The sequence below is a fragment of the Jaculus jaculus genome, chromosome 10, assembly GCF_020740685.1.
Source record: "Jaculus jaculus isolate mJacJac1 chromosome 10, mJacJac1.mat.Y.cur, whole genome shotgun sequence".
NCBI classification, from domain to species: domain Eukaryota; kingdom Metazoa; phylum Chordata; class Mammalia; order Rodentia; family Dipodidae; genus Jaculus; species Jaculus jaculus.
In genome coordinates, this window is record NC_059111.1 from 94,643,704 (window position 1) to 94,669,240 (window position 25,537).

General features: G+C 40.7%; 1 protein-coding gene across 1 annotated transcript in view; it reads left to right on the top strand.

Moving 5' to 3' along the window:
* Positions 1-25,537, top strand: part of Exoc4 (exocyst complex component 4) — a 771,875-nt gene that overhangs the window by 71,255 nt on the left and 675,083 nt on the right. Inside the window, exon 6 of the mRNA XM_004661198.2 lies at positions 24,867-25,110. Coding sequence (XP_004661255.2) covers positions 24,867-25,110 — 244 coding nt within the window. The remainder of the gene's footprint in view (positions 1-24,866; positions 25,111-25,537) is intronic.

Below are 25,537 nucleotides of genomic sequence, written 5' to 3' on the forward strand. Positions count from 1 at the left end.
TCTTTTCATCAGTCACATATTTTGTAATGTACAAGGAAAGTAATGTCTAATTTAGATGTAGCCATTCAGCTCTAAGTGAGGTAGAAGGATTGGGAGAAAAGCCAATAATTGTAGTAAAAATGTTGGTTTAAGCTTTTGGGCTCCCAGTATGTCCTTTTATTTGGCAAACTGCCTCTGGAACATTTTGACTGAACAATTACTCCCATGGCACACCAGCATTTCATTTGTGGCTTCTTGATTCATTTTATCCCTGCTCCTGCTGGGATCACTGCGATTATGACTGTAATGAAACCGGACTTCTCGCTTCTGTCCTTTCTGGTTCCAGCATAGGTCAGGCAATAAAAACTAAAGAGAACACAAATTAAATGATTTTTTTTTCTTTGCTGCTGTTTTCTCAACGTGCATTTTGTTTCATAAAGTCTTATCTGAGATTTAGTGTTTATTTTAAGAACTGGAGGTTTGACATTTAAAGAATTCTCTCTACATGGAATGGGAGCCATGTGTTCCCACATAGGAGGATATGAACTTTCTTCCCTTAGAACTTACATGTGTAAACCACCGAAAGTGCGATTTACCACAGCAATGCAGCATTTCAGACAAAATCTTCCTGTTGTCTTTCTGAGCCGGCCTTCTCCAGTTCCTTTGCATTTGTTCTTAAGAAATGCCTCTGTTGATTACCAAGATTGGTCAGATAGAGCTGAAGAGGAGGGAGGCCAGCAGGAATAGTGAGCCAGTGAAAGCAGGACAAGGTGAGGCATTCATTCATTTCCACATCTGTAACGTAAACCTCATAAATAATTCACCATCATGTTTTAGAGAGCCTATGTGCTCCTCCCTTTTCTCCTTCTTCTCCCTGGTTTCAAATTGTACATTGCACATCCTCTAATCCTCTGAGCAGAGTTGATCTTGCTTAGTTTTCACTTTTGGTTGGTTTTATTACACTTCTAATTTTTACACATTCATTTTTACAAACCTGATGGGTTTTACTTTTTTTTTGATTTTTCAAGGTAGGGTCTCACTGTAGCCCAGCCTGACTTGGGATTCACTATGTAGTCTCAGGCTGGCCTTGAACTCATGGCAACCCTCCTACCTCTGCCTCCCTAGTGCTGGGATTAAAGACGTGCGCTAAAATATATGGTGGGTTTTACTTTTTAAAAAAATTATTTGCTGGTAGAAAGTAAAAGAAGGAGAGAGAGAGAGAATGAATGAATGAATATGAATGAATACAGGTGCCCAGGTTTTACATTTTTTAACATTACTTTTGACTAATGTTCCTCTAGTGTTTGGTGGCTTAAGCATTTCTCCATGGTGGTTTTTTTTTTTTTTTTTTTTTTTTGGTTTTACTTTCAGGCTCTTGTGGGAATTGTCTGTTGTTTGTGGGTTTATTATGTTATTTTGTTTGTTTTCCATTAAGTGGATGATGAGTTTTCCTGAAAATTGATTCCTCATAGTTACAGCTTTTCTTACTTTATTTTTTTTAATTGTTATACACATCTTTACATTTTATTTTAATATTGTTAAATTTGTTAATGTTTTTCTGTATCAAATAAGGTTATGGTGGGGGAGGGAACAAGAAGGGAGTGAGAGGGAGGTAAAAGTAAGAGGAAGGAAAACAAAACTTGCTGGAAATACAACATAATGAAACCTAATTCTTCATAGAATAATAAAAGTAAATTATTTCAAAATATTTTCCTTCATAATTTGTGCTTTTTGCCTTAGGGAATTCTTTTATTCTATGATTTCATAAGAAAAGCTTGCAGGCTAAAAAATATTTTATAGATTTCCCTTTTAAATTTGGCTCATAAACTATTTGGGACTTATCTGTTGTCTTATAGGAATCAAGTTTCATTTTCTTATGGGTAATTACTTATTCTAGAATCTAGTGATAACCTATTCTTCCCCTAATTACTTGAAAAAGCCATTTTAAATTCTTTAGTTTTTGAGTAGTTTTGGTTTGACAGAAAAATTACAAAGGTGATATAGAGTCCCACTGACTGTTAATGTAGCTAGTATTCTGTTCCACTAGACCATTTCCCTTCTCTGAACTGTTACCATAGTGTTTTTTTTTTTAAATTTTATTTATTTATTTATTTATTTGAGAGCGACAGACACAGAAAGACAGTTAGAGAGAGAGAGAGAGAATGGGCGCGCCAGGGCTTCCAGCCTCTGCAAACGAACTCCAGACGCATGCGCCCCCTTGTGCATCTGGCTAACGTGGGACCTGGGGATCCGAGCCTCAGACCGGGGTCCTTAGGCTTCACAGGCAAGCGCTTAACCGCTAAGCCATCTCTCCAGCCCGACCATAGTGTTTTAATAACTGCAGTTTCATTGTTTATTCTGATACCTGGCAAGGGAAGTATTTATTAGCTGGGCTCTTCATGGCCCTTTCTGCCTGGTGCAGTTTAGAACCAAGAGGTAAGCTTCCATTAAGAACCATGGTGGATTAAAAAAAGATTATTTATTTGCAAGCAGAGCAAGAAAGAGACATGCAGAGAGACAGAGAGAATGAGAAGATGAATGTGCACATTAGAGTCTCCAGCTGCTACAAATGAACTCCAGATGCATGCGTCACTTTGGTCATCTAGCTTTATGTCGGTACTGGGGCATAGAACCCAGGTTGTTAGGCTTTGCAGGCAAATACCTTAGCTGCTGAGCCATCTCTCCAGCACCCCCCCCATTGATATTTTGATTTCTAATTTTTTAATTTAATTAATTTATTATTATTATTTTTTTGACTTTTTGAGGTAGGGTCTCTAGCTCAGGGTGACCTGGAACTCACTATGTAGTCTCAGGGTAGCCTCAAACTCACGGCTATCCTCCTACCTCTGCCTCCTGAGTGCTAGGATTAAAGGCATGTGCTACCATGCCCGGCTCTAATTTATTTTTTATTAGCTATCACTAGAGTTCTTTTCTAACTGGGTATTGTTAATGATTATTTTCTGTTACTTTCCTATTTTGTTGTATTTCTGTTTTTTAAACTTTTTTTTATTGACAGCTTCCATAATTAGAGACAATAAACTGTGATAATTCCCTTACCTCCCTCACTTTCCCCTTCACAAATCTACTCTCCATCATATCCCCTCACCCTTTCAAGTAGTCTCTCTTTTATTTTTATTTTTTAAAATAACTACAATTTTTAAAAAGATTTTATTTTTATTTATTTACTACAGTCAGAGGTGGAGGGAGGGAGAGAGGAAGGGAGGGAGGGAGAGAGGGAGGGAGGAAGAGAGGGAGAGAGAGAGGAGGGAGAGAGAGAGAGAATGGGCACGCCAGGGCTTGTAGCCACTGCAAATGAATTCCAGACACATGCACCACTATGTGCATCTTTTATTTTGATGTCATTGTCTTTTTCTCCTATTAGGAAGGTCCTGTGAGGTTGAACCAGTCATGGATATCCAAACCATTTTGTGACTGGAAGACTGCATTATAAGCAGTCCTATCCTTCCATCGGATCTTGCATTCTTTCTGACACCTCTTCCGCAATGGACCCTGTGCCTTGGAGGGTGTGATAGAGATGTTTCAATGCTGAACACTCCTCTGTCACTTCTTCTCAGCACTATGCTGCCTTTTGAGCCAATTCAGAGGTTACTGCTATCTGACAAGAGAAGCTTCTTTAACCCAAGAGTGAGAGTAGCATTAATATGTGAGTATGAATGTTAAGAGAATTGCTTACTGGGTAGTTTGGTAAGCATAGTATATACATTTAGTCACACACCAGCAGGTGTTGCACTATTATGGCTCATGACATCCCCAGTCATAGGTTTTTAGACCAGGCATGTATTACCGCCTTGGAATGGGCATCCAGTTCAATTAGTGAGTTTGGTTGGTTTCTCCCATAACAGACATGCCACTGTTGCACCTGTTGGCTCATTTGGCCTCACTGGCCAAATAAAAAGTTTGCAGCGTCCACTACTGTTTATCTTTAGTGATGACTTCTCTTTCTCACAGGGCTGTATGCACCCTAGCTTTTTCTAGCTTTCTGTCAGCTGATCTATAGGGAGGAGGTTTTCAGCTCAGCTCCAGCTTGATTTCTCAGTGACCTTGCAGCCCAAGCATGTGGAGTCATCAGCAATAGGGTCTTACCATTTATTTATTTATTTATTTATTTATTTATTTATTTATTTGACACACCCACCCACCCCCACGCCCACCCACATCCATCCACATGCTCACCCACACACCCACACATACACAGAGAGAATGTGAATGAATGGGCACGCCAGGGCCTCCAGCCACTGCAAATGAACTCTAGACGTGTGCGCCCCCTTGTGCATCTGGCTAACATGGGTCCTGGTGAATTGAACCTGGGTCCTTTGGCTTTGCAGGCAAATGCTTTAACCCCTAAGCCATCCCTCCAGCCTGGTCTTTCCATTTATTTGTGGTGGAAAAAGCCTTGGCCATGGCTTGTAATATTTTGGGGGCATCAGGCACTTCCCTGGCCAACAATCCACTGGAAGGTATCCCATCCCTGGCACTGAAATTTTTCTAGTAATAACCTATGGCTTCTAGGTGTGCTACTGTCTAAAAAAGTAGGTTTCCATATGGCTTGCTCACATCCTCTTAAATTTTGATTAAACCCTCCTCCTACCCTTCCTTTTACTCAATCTTTTCCCCTGACCTCACTTAGGACTTTCCATCCCCAGTAATCTGTTCATCTATTCACATATATACAATGCCATCTCCTTAAGTCCTCTCCTCTCCTCTGTGCCTTATGGCCCCTCTCTAGCTTACTGGCTTCTTCTACCAATTTTTTTTTTCCCAACAAGCCTAAACATTTGTAGCTGGGACCCACATATGAGAGAGAACATACTGTGTTTGGTTTTCTGGGCCTAGGTTATCTCATTTAGTATCATCCTTTCTGTATCCATCCATTTCCCTGCATATTTCATAATTTCATTTTTCTTTACTGTTGAGTAGAATTCTATTGTGTAAATGTTTTACATGTTCACTAGGTATTGATTAGTTGAAGGACATCTAGGCTGATTCCATTTCTAGCTATTGTGAGTAGAGCTGCAATAAATATGGACGTGCAAATGGCTCTAATGTAGTGAGATGAGTCCTTAGGATATATGCCTAGAAGTGGTATGGCTGGGTCATATGGTAAATCTATTTTTAGCTGTCTCAGGAGCCTCCACACTGATTTTCACAATGGCAGCTTACATTCCCACCAACAGTATAGAGGGTTCCTCTTTTTCCACATCTTCCCCAGTATTTATTGTCATTTGCTTTCTTGATAATAGTCATTCAGACAGGAATGAGATGGAATCTCAGAGTAGTTTTAATTTGCATTTCCCTGATGGCTAAGGATGTAGAACATTTTTTTTAGATATTTATATGTCATCTGTATTTCTTCCTTTGAGAACTCTCTATTTAGTTCCGTAGCCCATATTTTTATTGGGTCGATTTTTTTATTATTTAGTTTTTTGAGTTTTTTGTATATTCTGAATATTGATCCTCTGTCAGATGTGTAGCTGGCAAAGATTTTCTCCCATCCTATAGGTTGCCACTTTTCTCTATTCACAGTGTCCTTTGCTGTACTAAAGCTTTGTAATTTCATGAGGTCCCATTGATTGATTAGTGATTTTATTTCCTGAGCAACTGGAGTTATATTCAGAAGGTTGTTGCCCATGCTAATGTTGAAAAATTTCCCCTACTTTTTCCTCTAGCAGTTTCAGAGTTTCAGGTCTGTTATTAAGGTCTCTGATCCATTTTGGACTTGATTCTTATGCATGGAGAGAGAGAAGGATCTATTTAAATCCTTGTATATATAGATATCCAGTTTTTCCAGCACTATTTATTGAAGAGGCTGTCTTTTCTCCAATGACTATTTTAGCATTTTTGTCAAAGAGCAAGTGGCTGTGGCTGCCTGGACTTACATCTGGGTCCTCTATTCTGTTCCATTGATCTACATTTCCGTTTTTGTGCCAGTACCACGCTGTTTTTGTTACTATGGCTCTGTAATATTGGTTAAAAGCAGGTATGGTGATACCACCAGGCTTATTGTTGTTTTTCAAAATTGTTTTGAATATTCGAGGTTTTTTTTAATAAAATGTGGTAATTTAAGAATCATTCTCTTTAGTATGGATTGCCAATTCTTTGATTAATTAACGGACACAAACTTAGGGGGTTGCAGGAAGCACTCTGAGTCCCCATCTTTGAGGATCTCAGTCAGCTTACAATGAGATGGCCCTGAGACAACCCAACTCCTTCTGGGTTCCCTTGAGTGCTCTCCAAGGCCTAGAAGCCTACAACAGTGAAACCTGTCAAGGTGGCCTGTTTGCTGCATGCCCACTTCCCCCTAAGCACTTGCTTTTATTCTCTCCTCAACATTTTCTTTCAGGACTGTCTTCCTGCATTCCACCAATACATTTGCAGAATCTCTTAGACAGTGCCCCCCCTCTGGGAGAGACTACTTACAATTAATCTATGACCACCTTCACCTGGAAGCAGTTAAAGACTGACCGTTCACCATTCTTTCCTCCAATAGCAGTTAGAGTGTCTTCTCAAAAGAGGGGGGAACGACAGGGAGTGAGGTAGGGTTGTTAGGTAGTTTAGGATGACTGGGTCCCTGAAAGTAAAAAAAAAAAACAAACAAACCAGGAATGTCTTTGGGCCTATCCATGCAGTCTCCATTTTGATAGAGATCAAAGTATGATCTGACTTCTTATCTCTTCCCTAGATCTCTCTTTTTTCCACAAACAATCTGCGGCCATCCTGGAAGAGAGGTCCCCCTTTCCTAGAATTTAAACTTAATCCTGACATTGTAGTTGGTCAAGTTCAGTCCCCAGTCCTTGGCATCGTGGTCTGCTGCCAGGGTGGGAGAGAGAGACTCTTACCGGTGTGAAGACCCAGATACCTGAAGGACTAGGGAGAGGGAGACCCCTTCTCCATGGGCCCAAATAAGGTAGATTTTAGAGTATACACTTAGGAAGAGGTGTGTATACCTGCACCAGCTATCCCACCACACCTGGGCAGGGTGCCCTTTCGAGAAAGATCTGATTGTGTAAGTTGAGTCCTGTGACTAAGGGGGTGACCGAAATAGGTGGGAGAGCTGAGATGAGAGGCATGGTAAGGATGTGATGTGAGATTCACTCCCTTAAGGGCCATCCTGACTAGCTGTGGCTAACATGGACTCTCACACAATGACCTGATTTATGAAAGAAATTTAGAAATTTTCTGAAACTTCAGTGTTTGGGAACTATTTTAGGAACCTTGAGACTATCTGAGAAGCACTTTGGTCTGATACTGTTACAAAACAGTATCTAACTTTTTTTGCTTTCTTTCCTGTTTATAGTTTTCCATGCAAACATTTTAAGATCAGAATTTTTCCTTTATATTTATCATGCCATGTAGTTTTTTGAATTATATGTACATCTAAAAAGCATTTTCCTTTGGTTTAAAATTTTTTCTTTTATTGACGTTTTGTTACTAATGTAGGAGCATTTTTTAAAAATCATTTTATTTTTAGTTATTTCGAAGCAGAGAGAAAGAGAGAGAGAAGGAAAGAGAAAGGAAGAGATAAGAGAGACAGAGAGAATGGGCTCTTCATGGCCTCCAGCCACTGCATAAAAAGTCCTGATGTGTGCGCCACTTTGTACGCCTGGCTTTATGTGGGTTTTGTGGACTTGAACCCAGATCTTTAGGTTTTGCAAGAAAGTGCCTTAACCGTATTATATGTATTTAATATTTTTATTTATTTATTTGCAAACAGAAGCATAAAAAGAAGAGTCAGACAGTGCCTCTAGCCTCTGCAAATAAACTCCAGATGCATGCAGTTCCTTGTGCATCTGACTTTTACATGGGTAGTAGGGAATTGAACCTGGCTTTGTAGGCAAGTGCTTTAATCACTGAGCTCTTTCTCTAGCCCTCCATTTGTATTTTGATATGACCGATATGCTTTGTTTCAACTCTGTAATGGTATGTATGTTCTTTTTTTTCAGTGCTGAGTATTGAATCCAGAGCCTCACCCTGGGAGTGGGAGGCAAGCCCTTCACTGAGGTGATAATCCCAGCTCTCTGTCATAGTATTTTATAAAACGTTTTGGGGGCTGGAGAGATGGCTTAGCGGTTAAGCGCTTGCCTGTGAAGCCTAAGGACCCTGGTTCGAGGCCCGGTTCCCCAGGTCCCACGTTAGCCAGATGCACAAGGGGGCGCACGTGTCTGGAGTTCGTTTGCAGAGGCTGGAAGCCCTGGCGCACCCATTCTCTCTCTCTCCCTCTATCTGCCTTTCTCTCTGTGTCTGTCGCTCTCACATAAATAAATAAAAAATTAAAAAAAAAAAGTTTTGGGCTAGGAGTATAGCTCAGTGATAGAGTGCTTGTCTAGCATGGATAGTACCCTTAGTTTTTTCCTCTAGCACAGTAAGGAAAACCCAAAAATGACATATGATGTATTTGCTATATTAATTTTTCTCTTACTTAAAAAAAAATCTCTTGTTTTTCACATTTTATTTTATGGCAGGAAACATTCGTATCTTTTCATTAGCGTCATAGTCGTTGAGAATCCTATAATATAGGGGGAATAAGAAGTGAAACATAATGATTTTTTAATGTGTTTGATGTGACAAGGGCTTTCGTCAATGGAGACTCAACATTGGGCATAGTGCACACAGGGGATTTCAGAAATGAACACTAGGTACCGGGCCTTGGGTGCTCCTGTGGCCCCAGCCCTGGGGAGGCAGCAGTTGGGACTTCCTGGCTAACTAGTCTAACCCCAGCAGTGAGCTCTAGGTTCAACGAGAGAACCGTCTCAAAGAATGAAGAGGCAGACACCTGATGTTTGCCTCTCGCCTCCACATGCACCTGTGCGTATGTACATGCAACAGTATACACATAGGCACACCACACACACACAAAGGGGTGATATAAGTAAGTAAAAATGACAAGAACCCAAAGAAATAGGGAAAAATGTTTGATTTATGGGTCGTTATTCAGAATTGTGATGGGAGGATGAGTAATAAGGAGCTTTGCTTCTGCCTTTCTTCTCTCTGGGTATGCGGCAGAGCAGTTCTTCCTGAGACCCGAGGTAGACATGCGAGCCGGATCTCACCATGTTTATGTTCTTCCTAATGCGTGGATGGCAAGGGGAGGGGGAGAGTGATCTTTTTTGCACCTACTATTTCTCAAATACTAATGTGGTGTGTTTTGGGGTATCATGTCCTGTTCCACATAATTTTTGGGATGCCTTTTTATTTCAGTGATGGTCTTTAAATTTAAACCTTTGAAAATTCTTCTTCCATTGTTTTCTTGTGTAAGTTTTACTCTGATTTATCCAGTTTTAAAGGTGATTTTTATTAAAATGTATTTTTTAAAATTTTTATTTATTGACTTGAGAGAGAGAGGCAGAGATGGGGAGAGGGTGAGAGAGAAAGAGAAAAAGAGAGAGAGAGAGAGAGAAATAGAGAGAGAATGGGCACACACCAGGACCTCCAGCTACCTCAAACAAATTCCAGACACATGTGCCACCTTGTGCGTCTGGCCTATGTGGGTCTTGGAGAATTGAGCCTGGGTCTTTCGGCTTAGCAGGCTAGTGCCTTAGCTGCTAAGCCATCTCTCCAGCCCTATTAAGGTAATCTTTAATTCTTATTTTTCCAGGCAATAAACTGAAACTTAATTGTTTTCCTCATGCTTTCTTCTCCTGTCATTTCTGTTGTGTTATTTTTACTTTCTCACAATATATCACTTTTATGTTAATAATTTCCTAGTTATAGGAAGCTCATCATCAGATAGAGTCCTCAGGAAGGGCTCATGGGCTCAGTTCAAAAGGAAGCTTCTCTAGAGTTTTGGTACTTACAGGACGGTTTAGGTAGGTAGGAATTCTCAGTTCACCTCATCACCCACTGGCTTATTTTGGTTGTGGTGGTTTCCTGTTGCTGTTGGTGGTGTGGCTTTCAAGAGTGCTTGTTTTGTTTGAGTGAGCTTGTTCTGCATTCCTGGGCTCAAGCCAATCTCTCTCCCCAGTCTTCTAAGTACCTGGAACTACAGGGCCTTACTTCTGCTCTCTGCTGGCTTTATTTTAAATTCTTTTTATGTATTTATTTATTGGGGCAGGGGATTGGGGGGGAGAGAAAGAAAAAAAGGGAAAGGGAAAGAAAATGAATGGGCATACCTAGGCCTTCAGCCATTGCAAACAAACTCCAGATGCATGTGCCACTTTGTGCATCTGGCTTCACATGGGTACTGGGGAACTGGAGAATCGACTCTGGGCTGGCAGGCTTTGCAAACAAGTAACTTTAACTGCAGAGCTATCTCCTCAGCCTTAGACTTTTTTAGAGCTTCGAAATTTAGTAGTCTTACCTAGCATATGTTTTTGAGATGAGTAATAATTTGGGTTTGTTTTCCCAGATACACAATGGACCTTTTAAAAAAATTCAAAATATTAAAAATATTTCTGACATATTTTCGTGGTTTATAATTTTATGTATGAACTCTGTTCAATAGTGTTAATTTTTCTTTGCTTTGTTTTCCATTTTCCATATTTTCTCTTTGATCATTTTAACACTTTTAAAATCTATTTTTTATTTTTGTTCCCTGAATTTCCTTATTACTTTTAATAACATATTCTTTAAGTCTGTTCTTTGATGACATTTTATAACTTTTTCTTCATATTTGACACAACTTTCTTTTCTTCCATTTTTTTTCCTTTTTCGGTTTTTGATTTTTCAAGGTAGGGTCTCACTCTAGCCCAGACTGACCTGGAATTCACTATGTATTCTCTGGGTGGTCTTGAACTCACAGCGATCCTCTTACCTCTGCCTCTGGAGTACTGGGATTAAAGGCGTGCATCACCATGCCCAGCTTTCTTCCATTTCTTGATGTTACTTTTTTTTCTTATTTTTTTTCCATGTCTACTCTTAGATTTTGAATTTTTTGTAGGAGGTGGTTTTTCATAATGCCAGATTCTTATTTGCATATATTGCATCTGGAAATGTTGCTTCCAATTTTCTTTTTTTTTTTAATTTAAAAAAAAATTTTTAGTATGTTTCCAATTTTCTTGAGTTTCATGTCTTTGTTGTTTGGAGGGAATTGACCTCCATTGATGTGTTTTGACTTGCCTACCTCAGTGTGCACCTGTTCAATTTCTGTCTGTTGATTTTTATAGTGCTGGGTTCTAGGGGATTTTAAAAAAGCTCATTAGCTCCCTCTTCAGTCAGTATAGCAAAGTTCAGATACTTCTGTGGCTCTAAATTTGTTTGGCTGGCGAAGTGGGGAGATGTTTCTTTTCTCAGAATTTTGGCTGTCTGTTGTAGGAACCTAGATTTTGCTTTTCTTCTTCTTGGCCAGGTGCATTTCTGTCTCCCTTGTTTCATTTCTCCTCTAGAGGGAATCTGTTTGAAAACCTGCTCCATTGGTTTATGCCTGTCTTTAAGTCCAGTCCTTAAAGTCTGTGTTCTGATTTGCTTGGACACGTGGTTAGCATTTTGAGCCATAAGCAGACTTTGTCTTTTATGATGGAGATTTGTGATGATTTCACATCCACCTTGACAGCACTGATGTTCGCATGTAGCTTTGCTGGCTGAAAGCCTGTGGCCAAGCAGAGATGGGGCTGACTGGGAGAGCACTTGCCGGAAGATGTTTTTTGTCCACCCCCCCCCCCCGTAGCTTTGTTTATGGTTGTTCCAATTTACCTGTCTCCCTACCTGTGGCTTTGTGTCCTTCATATTGTCCTGTAGGATAGATTGAGAGCTGAGACGGCCATCATGATCAATCTGGCAGGTCCCAAAGCTGGGAGTTTTCCAACTACACTTCTTGAGTATTTTTTTTTTCCCCTTTTGAGTTTCAGCGCCATTTTATTTAATATGCATGACTCTGTGAGGCCGATAATAGCATCTCCACTTTACAGATGAAAAAGTAGAGTTCCTCCAAGAGTAAATGACCCGAGAGAGCTCATGCAACTGGAAAGTATAGAGGTATTAATCAAAACTGAGATTGTGTGACTTCAGGCTCCTGTTCTTTCTATTCCACCCTGTTGTCTCCTCACGAAATTTCACCCAGAAAATGTAACAGAGGGCTGCAGCCTAATGGGTTTCAGAGATTATTAATATAAACTATTTATCTGTTCTGGTCCCTTCTTTTAGCCTGTATTTAATAGTTTTGCCTAGTTTTTCTGTTGTGGCTGCCTTCTCTCTGTTGCTTCATGACCTTCAAAGATCCTTGATTTTAATGAGTTAATGCAGATCAAGTTCTCTCCCCTAAGAAAAGATTCATTAGATCTTAGTATTGTTGCTTTGTCTTTGTCCAATGACACCTTCTATGCTTGCTTTCCCCAAACCAAACTTTCCTTCTTGGCCTACGTTGACTTTTGAAAGGATAAGTGAACCTGGAGTGCTTTCAAAACTGTCTGTAGAAGCCAGGGTGTGGTGGTGCATACCTATAATCCAGGCTGAGCCAAGAGGACTGTGGTGAGTTCAAGGCCAACCTGGGCTACATAGTAAGTCACTCCTTCTCCAGTCTCAAAAAAAAAAAAAAAATCACACCCAAAACTCTATGCGGTGTTGTGTTGTCTCCAGCTGTGAATTGATATCCTTGTTCTGTCCTTAGGCCCGCAGACTTCATTCTTGGAAATGATAGCCCCAAGTAGTGGTTGACAAGAGCTTTTGGCAGCCTCATTGCTGGAGTGGGGTGTAATATTGTCTGTAGGTTTCTTTAAAGTAATTTAATCTGCACCTTAGGGGTGCTTAGTTAACATTTTGAAGTACCTTAATCAGGAATCTACACTCCAGGGGTAGTTAGTTAACATTTGAAAGACCCTAATCAAGACTCTATACTCCAGAGGCAACCAGTGCATCAGACACAGCTCTCTGCACCAGTGGGTGCATTAATTAGAATACAAGATGTAAGAAGTAATTTTTCACTAGTGAAAGGAATGGTATTTAAGATATGTTGTGTTTGACCAAGAATTTCCATAGAGACACGGATGGAGGATGAGGAGTTGGTGAGGCCAGGAGTCTTCTAGCCCAAGTGTGAGCTTTCTTTGTCCCCAGGGCTTGCAGTCCTCAAAGGTGGAGTAGTTAAGTGTCTTTTGTCTCATATGGGCCAACCCTAGTTTACCTCTGTGTGGTGGTTTGAATGGAACTGTCCCTCATCCCCTCAAGTGTTTGTGTTTCAGCTTCTTACTCAGTCCCTAGCAGGTGGCATCTTGCAGAAGGAGGCATGTCACTGGGGGTGGACCTTGAGTCTAGACCTTCCCTGTGTTCACAGGCAGCTCCTGCTTGCTGCTCTCCACTGCAGATGGAGTGTGATGTTTGTGAGCTTGTGGATTTTTCCCCCCACTTTTATGACGCTTCCCAAAACTGTTATCCAAAAATAAACCCTTTCCTCCCTTAAGCTGTTTTTGGTCAGCTGTTTTGTTTCAGCAACAGGAAGCTAACAGCTACACTTTGTCTGTTTCCCCATCCAGAGCTCATTGGGTCCAAATTTTATTTTCTTACTTACCTTTAGTGATGTTACTCTCTATTTCATGCCATGCTATTTCTTTCTTACATTATAGATTATATTTTGTGTGTATTGCTGTTTTAAAAATTATTTATTTGAGAGAGAGAGAGAGACAAAAAGCAGAGAGAGAATGGGCGCACCAGGGCATTCAGCCAGTGCAAATGAACTCCAGATGCATGCGCTCCCTTGTGCATCTGGCTTACATGGGTTCTGGAGAATCGAACAGGGATCCTTTGGCTTTGCAGGCAAACACCTTAACTGCTAAGCCATATCTCCAGCCCTGCATTGCTGTTTTAAGCATATTGAGTATCTCAAGAATGCGAATTATAATGACATCTTAATGCAAACAAATTATTTCTAAGTGTTGACTTTCTTATTGTTTTTCCACATGAGAATATTATCAATGTTCTGAGGCCAGGGGTTCAATACTTTAGTAGTCTAATTAGGCCTGGTAAGTTTTTCAAAGGCTTTTTTCATATTGAATTCTGTTCAGTATTAACAGTTCTCATGTTAGGCAAGGATAATATTCCTTAATAAAAAATGCAATTTAAGTTACATAGATTTAAATTATATACTACTCATGAATTTTGCATAATTTGTATACCATATTGAATGACATCTGTTAAGGACTCCTATAGTAAGCACTAGTATTATATCATGCCTTAATTAACATGTACAAACTAAAATACTAAATGACATATTATGGCATATTCAATAATGAATGAAAGTGTTTTACCTATGCCTTGTCTTCTGCAGTTTCATGATGTGTGTGCAAATCACAACATGTTACTGATCTTGTCTTGCCAGCACTAAGAAAAGAAAGCACCACGGGCTGGTAGTCTATATTCTTTTCTTTTTTTCTACTCACTGGCAAAGTAGGTTTAAATTTTTTTCTAGTTTTATTATGTGTGTGTGTGTGTGTGTGTGTGTGTGTGTGTGTGTGTGTGTGTGCACGTACCATGGTGCCTATGTGGAGACCAGAGGACAACCTTGGGGTGTTTTTCCTTTCCTTCTACCTCCTTGAGACAGAGTCTCTCCTGCCACTGCTGCTGCTGAGGTTCTGAATTCTCCTGGTTCCACCTGCCATTGCTGTTAGCATGTAGAGATTATAGACATGCATGACACTTTCTATCTAATTTTATGTGGCTACCGAGTATCAAACGTGGGTCATCAGCAGGCTTGCAAGCAAATACCTGTAATTTCTGATCTATCTTCTGAAACCCCTACAAAGTTGGTCTGTAAGTAAAATTTTTAGCTATACTCATAGATTATTCACTTTGTTTACCTTTTTATTTATTTTGGGACAGGATCTTGCTATATATATAGCCCTGGCTGCCAGTCTGGAGATATGGGCATGTGTGGTAAAGCATTATGCCTGGGCTTTGTTTTTCTCTTTTTAAATGCGTTATCTCCAATGCAGGACACATATAAGTAGTGATAGGTCCTATGCTGGAGGTGCGTAGTTACTACAAGCATGGAGTGCTAGTTTGCAAATACCTTAGATCTCATCTCTTTAGTCTTTTCATGAGACCCGAGTCTTAGTTAAACCTTCCTTTTGTGATTCCCTGCTTAGCCTTACTTACAGACATGACTTACTTCCATCTGAGCCATATGCCTTCCTGCCTACACATTCATATCTATATAGCATCAAGTAATGTGTATAATGAATACTTGGAGCCCCACAGAACTTTACTAGAAACACTGGGATGAACTGCATCAGTGCCTTTTAAAACTTAGCATTACCCTGTCATTCAGTGAGACTCTTAAAACTGTATTTGGGAGGGCTGGGGAAATGTTTCAATGGGTAAGAATGCTTCCCACATAAGCATGAGGGCCTAAGAGGGTCTAACTTGGCCTGAGTTTGATCCCCAGCACCCACGTTAAAAGCTGAGTGTGGTTCAGAAGCCTGTTGCCCCAGCCCTGTGGAGGGTGGAGACGGGACAATCGCTAGGGATCGCAGATCAGCAAGTATGACCAGAAAAAAACAATGGCAGCTGGATTTGGTGAGAAACTCCATCTCAAGGAAACAGTGTGAAAAAGTGATAGAGGAGGTCACTGACATTCTCCTTTGGCCTCCTCGTGTGTGTATACGGGACATGTGCAGCTACCTACACATGTGTGTACACATGCCACTCACATACCACACACATACCACACCACAGCACAAAGCCAGCAACTGGATTTGAGTCATCACTCAACAAGATCTTCAGAACAACAACAAAAACCACAACAAAACATCAAAGGAAGAGAACTGGATAAACAAGTCAAGTCTTTAATACTTCCACTGAGTACACGTTACAGCAGTGGAGAGATTAGGGAGTAACCTTGGCTTCAATAGGACGAAAAGATGCATGTTTTTGTTCTAATTATTGTGTGAATCTTAGGAGTTTTATTTAAAATGTATTTGTACGCTTTTTTTCCTCTAAAGCTCTAATAATTCTATCTGACTTCGTGTGGCTTTTTTTCTTTTGTGAATGTTAGACAAGTCATTCTTGATTATATTACCCATTTAAATTGCCTTTTAATTTTCAGCTGATGTAAGTGAAATAGGTAATATAAATTAATTAATATTGGATCTGTTCGGTGTTTATGCTCTAGGAGATTTCACTAGATAAACAAAAAGATAAGGTTCTAAATAAATGTGCCACTTGGGGCTGGGACATTTTATTATTAACACCTTGCTTATTTGTTGTTTTTTAATGAACTATCTGTCATATTAGGGTGTATATAAGCAGCTGTGTGCCATGTAAGCTCAGGCCTTATTGATATAGATTACATCTACTGTATCACCAATCACCCTGGTGGCAGGTAGCTGTGATGGTTAGGTGGCTCTTTGTGTCCTATTTGTGCTCTTAGGAAGAGCATTTTGTGTTGGCCAGATTTCTATAACTTTCTTCCTAGCCGACGCTGTGCTTCTAGGCTTATAGTTTTACTTCATTTCCCCTGTGACAGGCTGGGTTGAGGTGTTCCCTCAGCTGCTGAGTGTGGTTCTCCAGTTGCTGTGGGGTTGGTTTTGTGGCATAAAGTTCTTCTGTAGCCTACAGCATCTGGCTTCATCATGTACAAGACAAAACCAGTATCTGACATGTCTATTCTTGGAATGTCACATTTGCAAATAGTGACGCCTTAAAAAAAATTGCCACAAGACTTTTCACTGTTAGAGGTTAAGGCTTCTTGGTTCTATTTCCAGCTTTGTCAGTAATAAAAAGGATATTTATTAAGTACCATATCATTCGATGCCATCTATCATAAGGAAAGCCCTATGATTCTGGTCTCTATGAGATTTTGTGTGACTTTGAGGCTAATAAGATATCATGGGCAAATATGTAGAGTGCTTATGTATAAAAAGAATGTTTATATGTAATTATATCATGCATGCAATTGGAAATGCTATTAGTAGGGCTGGGGAGATGGCTCAGTCAGTCAAATCCTTGCTGAGCCAGCATGAAGACCTGAGTTTGGATCCTTGGCACCCTCGTAAAATGGCAGGCATGTTGGTATGTGTCTGTAACCCCAGTGTTGGTAAGACAGAAGCAGGGGATTCCTGAAGCTTGCTGGCTAGCTACTCTAGCTGAATTGGTGAGGTCTGGCTTTAACTAAAAACCCTGTTGCAAATAGTGTATTAGAAGAAGACACCTGCCCTCAACCTGTGGCCTCCACACCCACACAAACACAGATTTGCACCCACATACATATGAACATGGATACTCACATGCATATAACATGCCTACACACACGTACATATACCACACACATATGCAAGAATATTGTTGGTTCATATTTAAATTCATGTCTTAATGTTAAAGTACACTTGCCACTAACCTTACAACGTAGTGGTTTTTAAGTGTGTGCATCAGTGCTGTGAAGTAATGCAAAGCATAGGCAAGCAGCATTGCCCACCCGTCTGCATAACTCTTGATCTTGTAAAACCGAAACTACACTCATCAGGCGTGTTCAACCTTTTACCATTGCAACATGATTCATCTACATAATTTGTGCTTGAAAACCACACGACTGAGTTACAAAAAAGATTGCAAAATGTGTCTCATAATATTAAATAAGTTTGTGATTCGTGTTGGGCTGTATTCATGGTTTTCCAGGGCCGTGGGTAGGACATACATGCTTGTTAAAATAATTCCCCATTTTCTCCTTCCCCTAGTCTCTGGCAGCCAGACTTCTGCTCTCTGTTTCTAGGACTGCGGCCACTCTTAGTGGAGTCAAACTGTGCTTGTTTTTTGTGGCTGTTGTATTTTATTGGCGTAGTGTATTCAAGCTTCACCCATGTGGTAGTGTGCGTTCGACTTTCTTATTTATTTATCTTGTATGTTTTCAAGGTAGCTTCTCCCTCTGTCCCTGGTTGAACTGAAGCTCACTCTGTAGTCCCAGGCTGGCCTTGACCTTACTGTCACAGTGTTGGGAGGAAAGGCATGTGCCACCACACCTGACTTTTCCCTGCATCTTTAAACGTAATGCTATGCCATTGTCTGCATGTTCACACTCTACTTGAACTTTCATGTGTCAATAGACACTTTCGGTGATTGGGAATAATGTTGCCATGATCACAGGTATTCAAATATCTATTTTTTTTTTAAATATTTTTTGTTCATTATTTACTTATTTATTTGAGAGCGACAGACACAGAGAGAAAGACAGAGGGAGAGAGAGAGAATGGGCGCGCCAGGGCTTCCAGCCACTGCAAACGAACTCCAGACGCATGCGCCCCCTTGTGCATCTGGCTAACGTGGGACCTGGGGAACCGAGCCTTGAACCGGGGTCCTTAGGCTTCACAGGCAAGCGCTTAACCGCTAAGCCATCTCTCCAGCCCTCAAATATCTATTTAAGAACCAATGGCCACAGGAGATAGCAGTTTGTAGCTTTCTTACAGAGCCTGTCTGGCTTTGGTATTGGCAATGCTAAGTTCATAAAATTTGTATTTACACTTTGGTTTTTTTTTTGGAAAGATTGAGAAAGATTGGTGCAAGTTGTTTAGTAGAATTCACCATGAAGCTGTCAGGTTAAAGGCATTTCTTTGTCAGGAGACTTTGATTGCCAATTCCGTCTTTTTACTAGTTCTGTGTCTATTTAAACTTTCAGTTTCTTCATGGTTTAGTATAGCTTGTATTGTAGGAATTTTCACTTTCCATCTAGGTTTTATACATTATTACTTATAAATGGCTTTTTAATCCGGGCATGGTGGCGTGCACCTTTAATCCCAGCACTCAGGAGGCAGAGGTAGGAGGAGCACCATGAGTTCGAGGCCACCCTGAGATGACATAGTGAATTACAGGTCAGCCTGGATTAGTGTGAGACTCTACCTCAAAAAACCAAAAAAAAAAAAAAGAGGCTTTTTAGATACTCGCTTTCTGTTCTTAGTTTGTTGAGTGTTGTCACAGAAGCATTAAATGTTGTTGTCAGCTGCTCTTTCTGGGTCCATATAGTCATTCCAGGTTTGATCCTTTCCCACTCTTCCAGTGTGAATGATCTTGTCTGGTCATGGTACACAATTTCAGTCTCGTAAACTGTACTGAAAATAAAAAGTGCAGTTAGTTACAAATTGAAACTATTGACTTTTGTAATTACCCAGGTATTTACTGTCATTGAGGTCTTTATTTCTTCACACAGCCTCTAGTTACTGTCTAATCTCCTTTTATTTTAATCTTTATAGGTCCCTCAAGTATTTCTGGTACGGAAGGTCGAGTGGTAATGAACTGTCTTACTTTTTGTTCGTTCAAGATCGTCTTAATTTCTCCCTCCCTTTTGAAGGATAGTTTTTAAGACAGAATTCTTGGGTGACAGGTTTTCTTTGTTGGTTGTTTTTTGTTTTTATTTTTTAGCACTTTGAATTAGTCCACTAACTTCTGATGAGAAATCAGTGGATCATCTTACTGAAAACCTCACTTAATAACGGCTTTTTTTTTCTTGCTTGTTTTATAATTTTTTTTACTGTCTTTCAAAAGTTTGTTGTGATATACCTTACTGCATATATCTTTGATTTCTTTGTACTTGGAGTTTGCTGAGTGTCTCAGATAGTTGCATTCATGTCTTTCATAAAAATTGGGAAGATTTTAGCCATTATTTCTGTATTTTGTGGTGCTGGATAGTATTGAATCCAGGTCCTCATGCATGTTAACTGAGTACGTTACCACTTGGCAATAACCCTGGCTCCCACTGCTTCTTTACATGTGCTTTCTCCCCTCCTCCCTTTTGGGATTCCTGTAGTCAGGAATCATAAATGGGCGGTAACTGTGTTGGTCCCTTTGATTATGTCCTACTGGTTGTGTTGGTTCTTTATGTTTCTTCAACTTGTATGAAATATTCTCTTTAGCCTGGACAGATGGCTTAGCGATTAAGGTGCTTGCCTGTGAAGCCTAAGGATTCATGTTAGACTCTCCAGGTCCCACATAAGCCAGATGCACAGTGGCACAAGCGCAAAATGCCGCACAAGGGGCACATGCATCTGGAATTTACTTACAGTGGCTGGAGGCCTTGGTGTGCCAATTCGTTTCTCTCTCATACAAAAACTATTCTCTTCCTCAGACTTGGTAATGTTCACATTTCTGCCTTTGAGTTCATTGTTTATTTCTTCTTCCTGATCAAATCAGCTTCTGTACCCTATAGTGAATTTTAAAAAAATTCTTTTGTTCATTGTTTATCTATTTATTTGAGAGCAGCAGAGAGAGAAAGAGGCAGAGAGAGAGAGAAAGAATGGTGCACCAAGGCCTCCAGCCACTGCTAAGGAACTCCAGATGTGTGCGCCCCCTTGTGCATCTGGCTAACGTGGGTCTTGGGGAATCAAGCCTCAAACTGGGGTCCTTAGGCTGCACAGGCAAGTGCTTAACTGCTAAGCCATCTTTCCAGCCCTATAGTGAATTGCTAATTCTAATTATTGTACTTTTCAGTCCCAGAATTGCCTTTTGGATTTTTTAGGTTTTCTCTCTGTTTGTTGCTGTTGCTATTTTGCTGATACCTCATTTTCCTGATTTACTCCTCATTTTATTTTAGTTCTTTGGGCATGTTGATGATATTTTTATTTTATAGTTTTGTTGACTAGACCTGTCATCAAGTCTTCTTTCAAGGACAGTTTTTATTTATTCTTACTTAGTTTTTTGCATGAGTCCATATGTTTTCTTCTTTGTATGCTAGTGATTTTTTTTTTTTTTTTTGGAAACTGGGCATTTGGGTCTAAAATTTTTACATCCCTGAAAATGAGAGTCTCTTTTCATAGGGTTTGCTGTCATTTTTGCTGCTATTCCTGTTGGTGGTGTGTTGCTGCAGCTGTCTCTGTCCCAAGGGCCAGCCTGGTGTAAATGTATAAGACAGTGTACTTTTGGTCATGTATACTCTCAATTTCTCCTGTACTTGGAGCTAATTTTTGAAGATCCTAGTCTTTAATGCCTTGCTCCGAATATGGGAGAAAGGAAAAATTGCAGGGATAGAGGGAAAGTCACTTCCTCAAGAAGGAGAGTAGCTTAAACAGTTGAAGCAGGGTAGTAACAATGATGTCTCCTCCCTTTATCAAAGGTAGCAATTGGCTTTCAGGGCACAGGTCTCGGATGGTGAGAGGGAAGTCCTGTGTTCTGACAGCTGGGTGTAAGGTGTTCTAGGAGCTGCACATGGCTGCCTGCTGGAGACCTGGGTTGGAGCGGGTAGGTAGCTGCTCTCAGTCATGAATCTGGGGATTCTGCCAGCACAATTGCTGTGCAGGTTGTGAAAGAAACTCCTGATGCTGCTGTCTGTCATCTTTCCAGAATCCTCCTTACGTGCATTTTGTGAGTTGGGAGGCATCCAAAAAGGGACCAAGAATAGTGTCCTGAGGATTCCATGTCATCTGGAGTAGGGCTTATATGTTGGCCTCTTTTTAAGTCCTCCCCATGTAGACTTAAATATGACACCAATTATGTTATACTCTGGATTATCTCCAGAGTGTATGAGTCTTTCACCTTCAGTGATTCCAGTGGTGTTGTGCAATTGAGCATGGCTTGCAGTGTAGTTAAGTTTAAGTCTACTAAAGAATACTGCATTCTGGGCTGGAGGGATGGCTTAGCAGTTCAGGTGCTTGCTGGTAAGGCCAAAGGACCCAGGTTCGATTCTCCAGGACTCACATAAACCAGATGTACAAGGTGGTACATGCAGCTGCAGATCCTTTGCCATGGCTAGAGGTCCTGGTGCACCTATTCTTTCTCTCTCTTTCTGTTTCTTTTTTTTTTTCTTTCTGTCAAATAAATAAATACAATATTAAAAAATTAAAAAAAAACAGAACACTGTCTTCATTCTTTTAGGCTATCACATATTATAAACAGCTTTCCATTTGTTTTGAGGGATGAAAGGTGGGGAAGTAGTGGAAATTTCTTAAGGTTAGACTCCGTCTTCAGGCTGGAACTCCTTTCGCATTTGTCCATCTGTCCTCACTTAGCCATTTGTAAATGAGAGAATTATTTCTTTTGGCCATAGGTTTGGACCTGTGATTTAATGCTTGACATGTACTTGACTCAGAATTTCCATAGGTTGTTGGCAGGGAAGGTCTCTCTCTGGTAGATAATGATATAGCATGCTTGTGCATCCACACAGACACACACACGCTTTTTGAGACAGTGCATCTCTCTCTGTGTAGCTTAGGCTGGCCTGGAATTTCTTGTCTAGCCCAGGTTGGCCAAGGACTATAATCCTCTCACCTTATCCTCCTGAGTAGCTGGGATTACAGGTGTGAGACACCATTTGGAGTGTGGTGGTTTGAATGTGAAATGTGTTTTTGATTAAGACTCATACTCAGTTATCAGCTGGAGGAGCCTTTGGGAGGTGGGGTCATGCTGGAGGAGTGTGTCCCTGGGGGTGAACTTGAGGCCCGTTAGCCCAGCTTACTGGGTGTGCAGAGGTCTCTCACTCCTGTTGCGACCTTCCCAGCTTATATGATAAGGTAGGATGCCCAGCCTCTGTCTTGCCGTGACATGATAGAACGTCCCCCTCATGACTGTAAGCCAAAATAAATCCTTTCCTGAAGCTGCCGTTGGTGTAGGGTTTTGTCTCAGCAGTGAAACAGTAAATGTAACACCAAGTCATATATTTGTTTACAGAAAAACATTTGTCGCCATGTTTGTGGAATTTTTCCTCTTCTTTCTTTCTCAAAGTTTTCTAATGTCTCCATGTTGTTTTGTTGTATTTCTCTTCATTTCTTATAATTTTAATTTATTTACTTTTGCTCCCCCCCCACATGTATTTATAGTATCTTTTATTCTGTCCGTTTATCTGTGTAACTAGTAAATAGGAACTTGAGGCCGAGGATCTGACTCTTTGGAATTCTTCTGCAGTCCCATGTATGGCGTTCTTTAAGCAGAGGGTATTTAATAAATATCAATGGGCTTCGCCAAACTAATCAGTGAAAAACTTGAGATTTGTATTTTTATTTTGAATTGCTTGTTTCTGACCAGTGGGTATCTATGATTTGAGGACTTTCAACAACATTTTGGGGCTCTTGCTTATTTACTCCATCAGTTAGTTTAACTGAAAGCAATCTTGGATTCCTTTAAGGAAATGTTCAGAGTGGTATGTCTCTTTTTCTTAGTCTGCTTAGAATTTGATTGTAAAAAGTGTGCCTGCTATTCCTTCTGGTGTTTGATTCAGGTGTCCGCCATAAACTTAGGTGTGTTAAATGTTAAGTCCCCAGATGATGGAGATTTGGGAATTAACGCTTCTTGGAGGCAGTGTATTGTTGGGGGAAAGCTTATTGGTGTTATAGCCAGTTCCCCCTTGCCAGTGTTTGGCACACTCTTCTGTTATTCTGTCCGTCTGATATTGGCCAGTGGGTGATGTCCAACCTCTGCTTGCTATTGTTTTCCCTTGCCATCATGGAGCTTCCCCTCTAGTCTGTAAGACAAAATAAGCTTCCCTTTCCCTCCCTCCCCCCAGGCTGCTCTTGGTCAGGTGTTTTATGCCAGCATGTGAACCTGATTGCAACAGTAAAGTTGGTACTCAGAAGTGGGACCATTGCTGCTAGAAGCCTGACTGTATGACTTTTGGCCATTTGGAACTGATTTGTGGGAGGAATGTGGATGAATTTGGTATCTTGACCTAAGAGACACCTTGCAGTGCTGTAAGTGCAGCTTGATGGACTATTCTGATCAAAACTGAAGGACCTGAATGCAGTAAGAACTATGGACTGTGAGGTTTGGCTTGTGAGGGTGAGAAAGAGCTTTGCTTAGACTCGGATAGAAGCAGTTTGTGTGAGAGGCATGCTGTGTTCTGCCTGCCTGTGTCCTGGGAATTTGTGCGGAGTTGCAATGCATAGAAATGGACTAGTGTGAGCAGAGGGATATGGCACAGAAAGAAATGAAATCTTTGGGCTGAAGTTTCTGCTTGTTCAGCTGTAATTGTTTGAGAGATTACAACCATTGAGATTGGGCCAGCTGACATGCATTGGGACAATGGGAAGAATGCAGTCTTTTTTTTTTTGAGGGGGCCTGAGTGCTCAAGGAGTGTCCTATTCTTCAAAGTTTGCTTTATTCTCCTTCAGATTAATAAATTGGTAGCCCTGGTACTATGGAGTATAACAAATGCAGGAATGAGAGGGTCATTGAATTTGCAACATTGTTTTATATGTTGGAAATGGCCATGGGCAGTGTGAAGCAGGCTTGTTTAATTATCTGCATTGAGTCCAATGGAGCCATTATGATGAACCATGATTTTCAGTGGCGACCCAGTGGAGATGTCAGGACTATGGGATGGCTGCCAAGGAGAGCTGCTGGCACCAGATGAAGTTTTCTGGGACTGTGAGTATCCTAGCTGGAGGGGCGGAATTGGAACTCCAGAGAGTTTTCACTGGTTAGAAGTATCAGATTTGGAGAGTTGTCACTGACTGGAGTTGTTGGACTTGGAGCTAAAGAGTTTGATGTTTGTCCTCTTTAAATCTTGTATTGGTTGATTATTGCTTTGATATACCCATTGCAGTGTGAATGTTTATTCTGTGCTGTTATTATTATTATTATTATTATTATTTGTATTACAGCTATGGGGATGTTTGAACATCATTGGGATTGATAAAAACTATGGGGACTTTTAAAGCTGGACTGATTGCATTGCATTTTACATCGTGGGTGGTTATCAATTTATGGGGGCTGGGACAGATTGTAGTAGTTTGATTCAGATGTCCCCCATAAACTTAGGTGTTCTAAGTGGTCCATCCCCAGTTGATGACAAATTGTGAATTAATGCCTCCTGGAGGCAGTGTGTTGTTGAGGGCAGGTTTCTCCTTGCCAGTATTTGGCACCCTGTCCTGTTGCTCTTGTCTGTCTGATGTTGGCCAAGAGGTGATGTCCACCCTCTGCTCATGCCATCATTTTCCCGTGCCATTGGAGCTTGCCCTTGAGTCTATAAGCCAAAATAAACACCCCTTTCCCCACAAGCTGCTCTGCAACAGTACCGTTATGTTTTTCTTGTGCAGCAAGGGAGATCAACCTGCAGGACATCAAAGAAGACATGGAACTGGACCCAGAGGAGAAGAGCACCCTCTTCATGGGCATCCTTATCAAGGGGCTGGCCAAGCTAAAGAAGATCCCAGAGACAGTGAAGGCCATCAAGGAGCGCCTGGAGCAGGAGCTCAAGCAGATTGTAAAGAGGTCGACCACCCAGGTGGCTGACAGTGACTACCAGAGGGGAGAGAACCTCACTGTGGAGAACCAGCCAAGGTAGGCGTCTCTCTATTCACTGCATGCTTTTGAGGATGGGGATTAGCGTGCAACTCATCTTTGGTTGATAGTATTTTCTTACTTGCGTGGGTCACTATATCGAGTGCAAACTCAAATAAGCAAAAACTACTTGACTAGGCACTCATTCTTCAGCTGTTGGGTTTGGGTATTGTCGACAGACTTTAAAGCATATTGTTCATAATCACATTCATTGAATGAAGGTACACATGTATCCATAATGACGATCCTTTATATTCAAATACATTACATGAAACATACACACATAGCTGTAATGACGATCATTTATATTCACATATATCAAAAATAAGAGAGCATGAAAGAATGGTGCACTGTTGAACACGTGCTAGTTACTAAGCAGTTTTTGAGGGAATTGATGTGTACATTGTCATTTTGTTCTCACTACTCC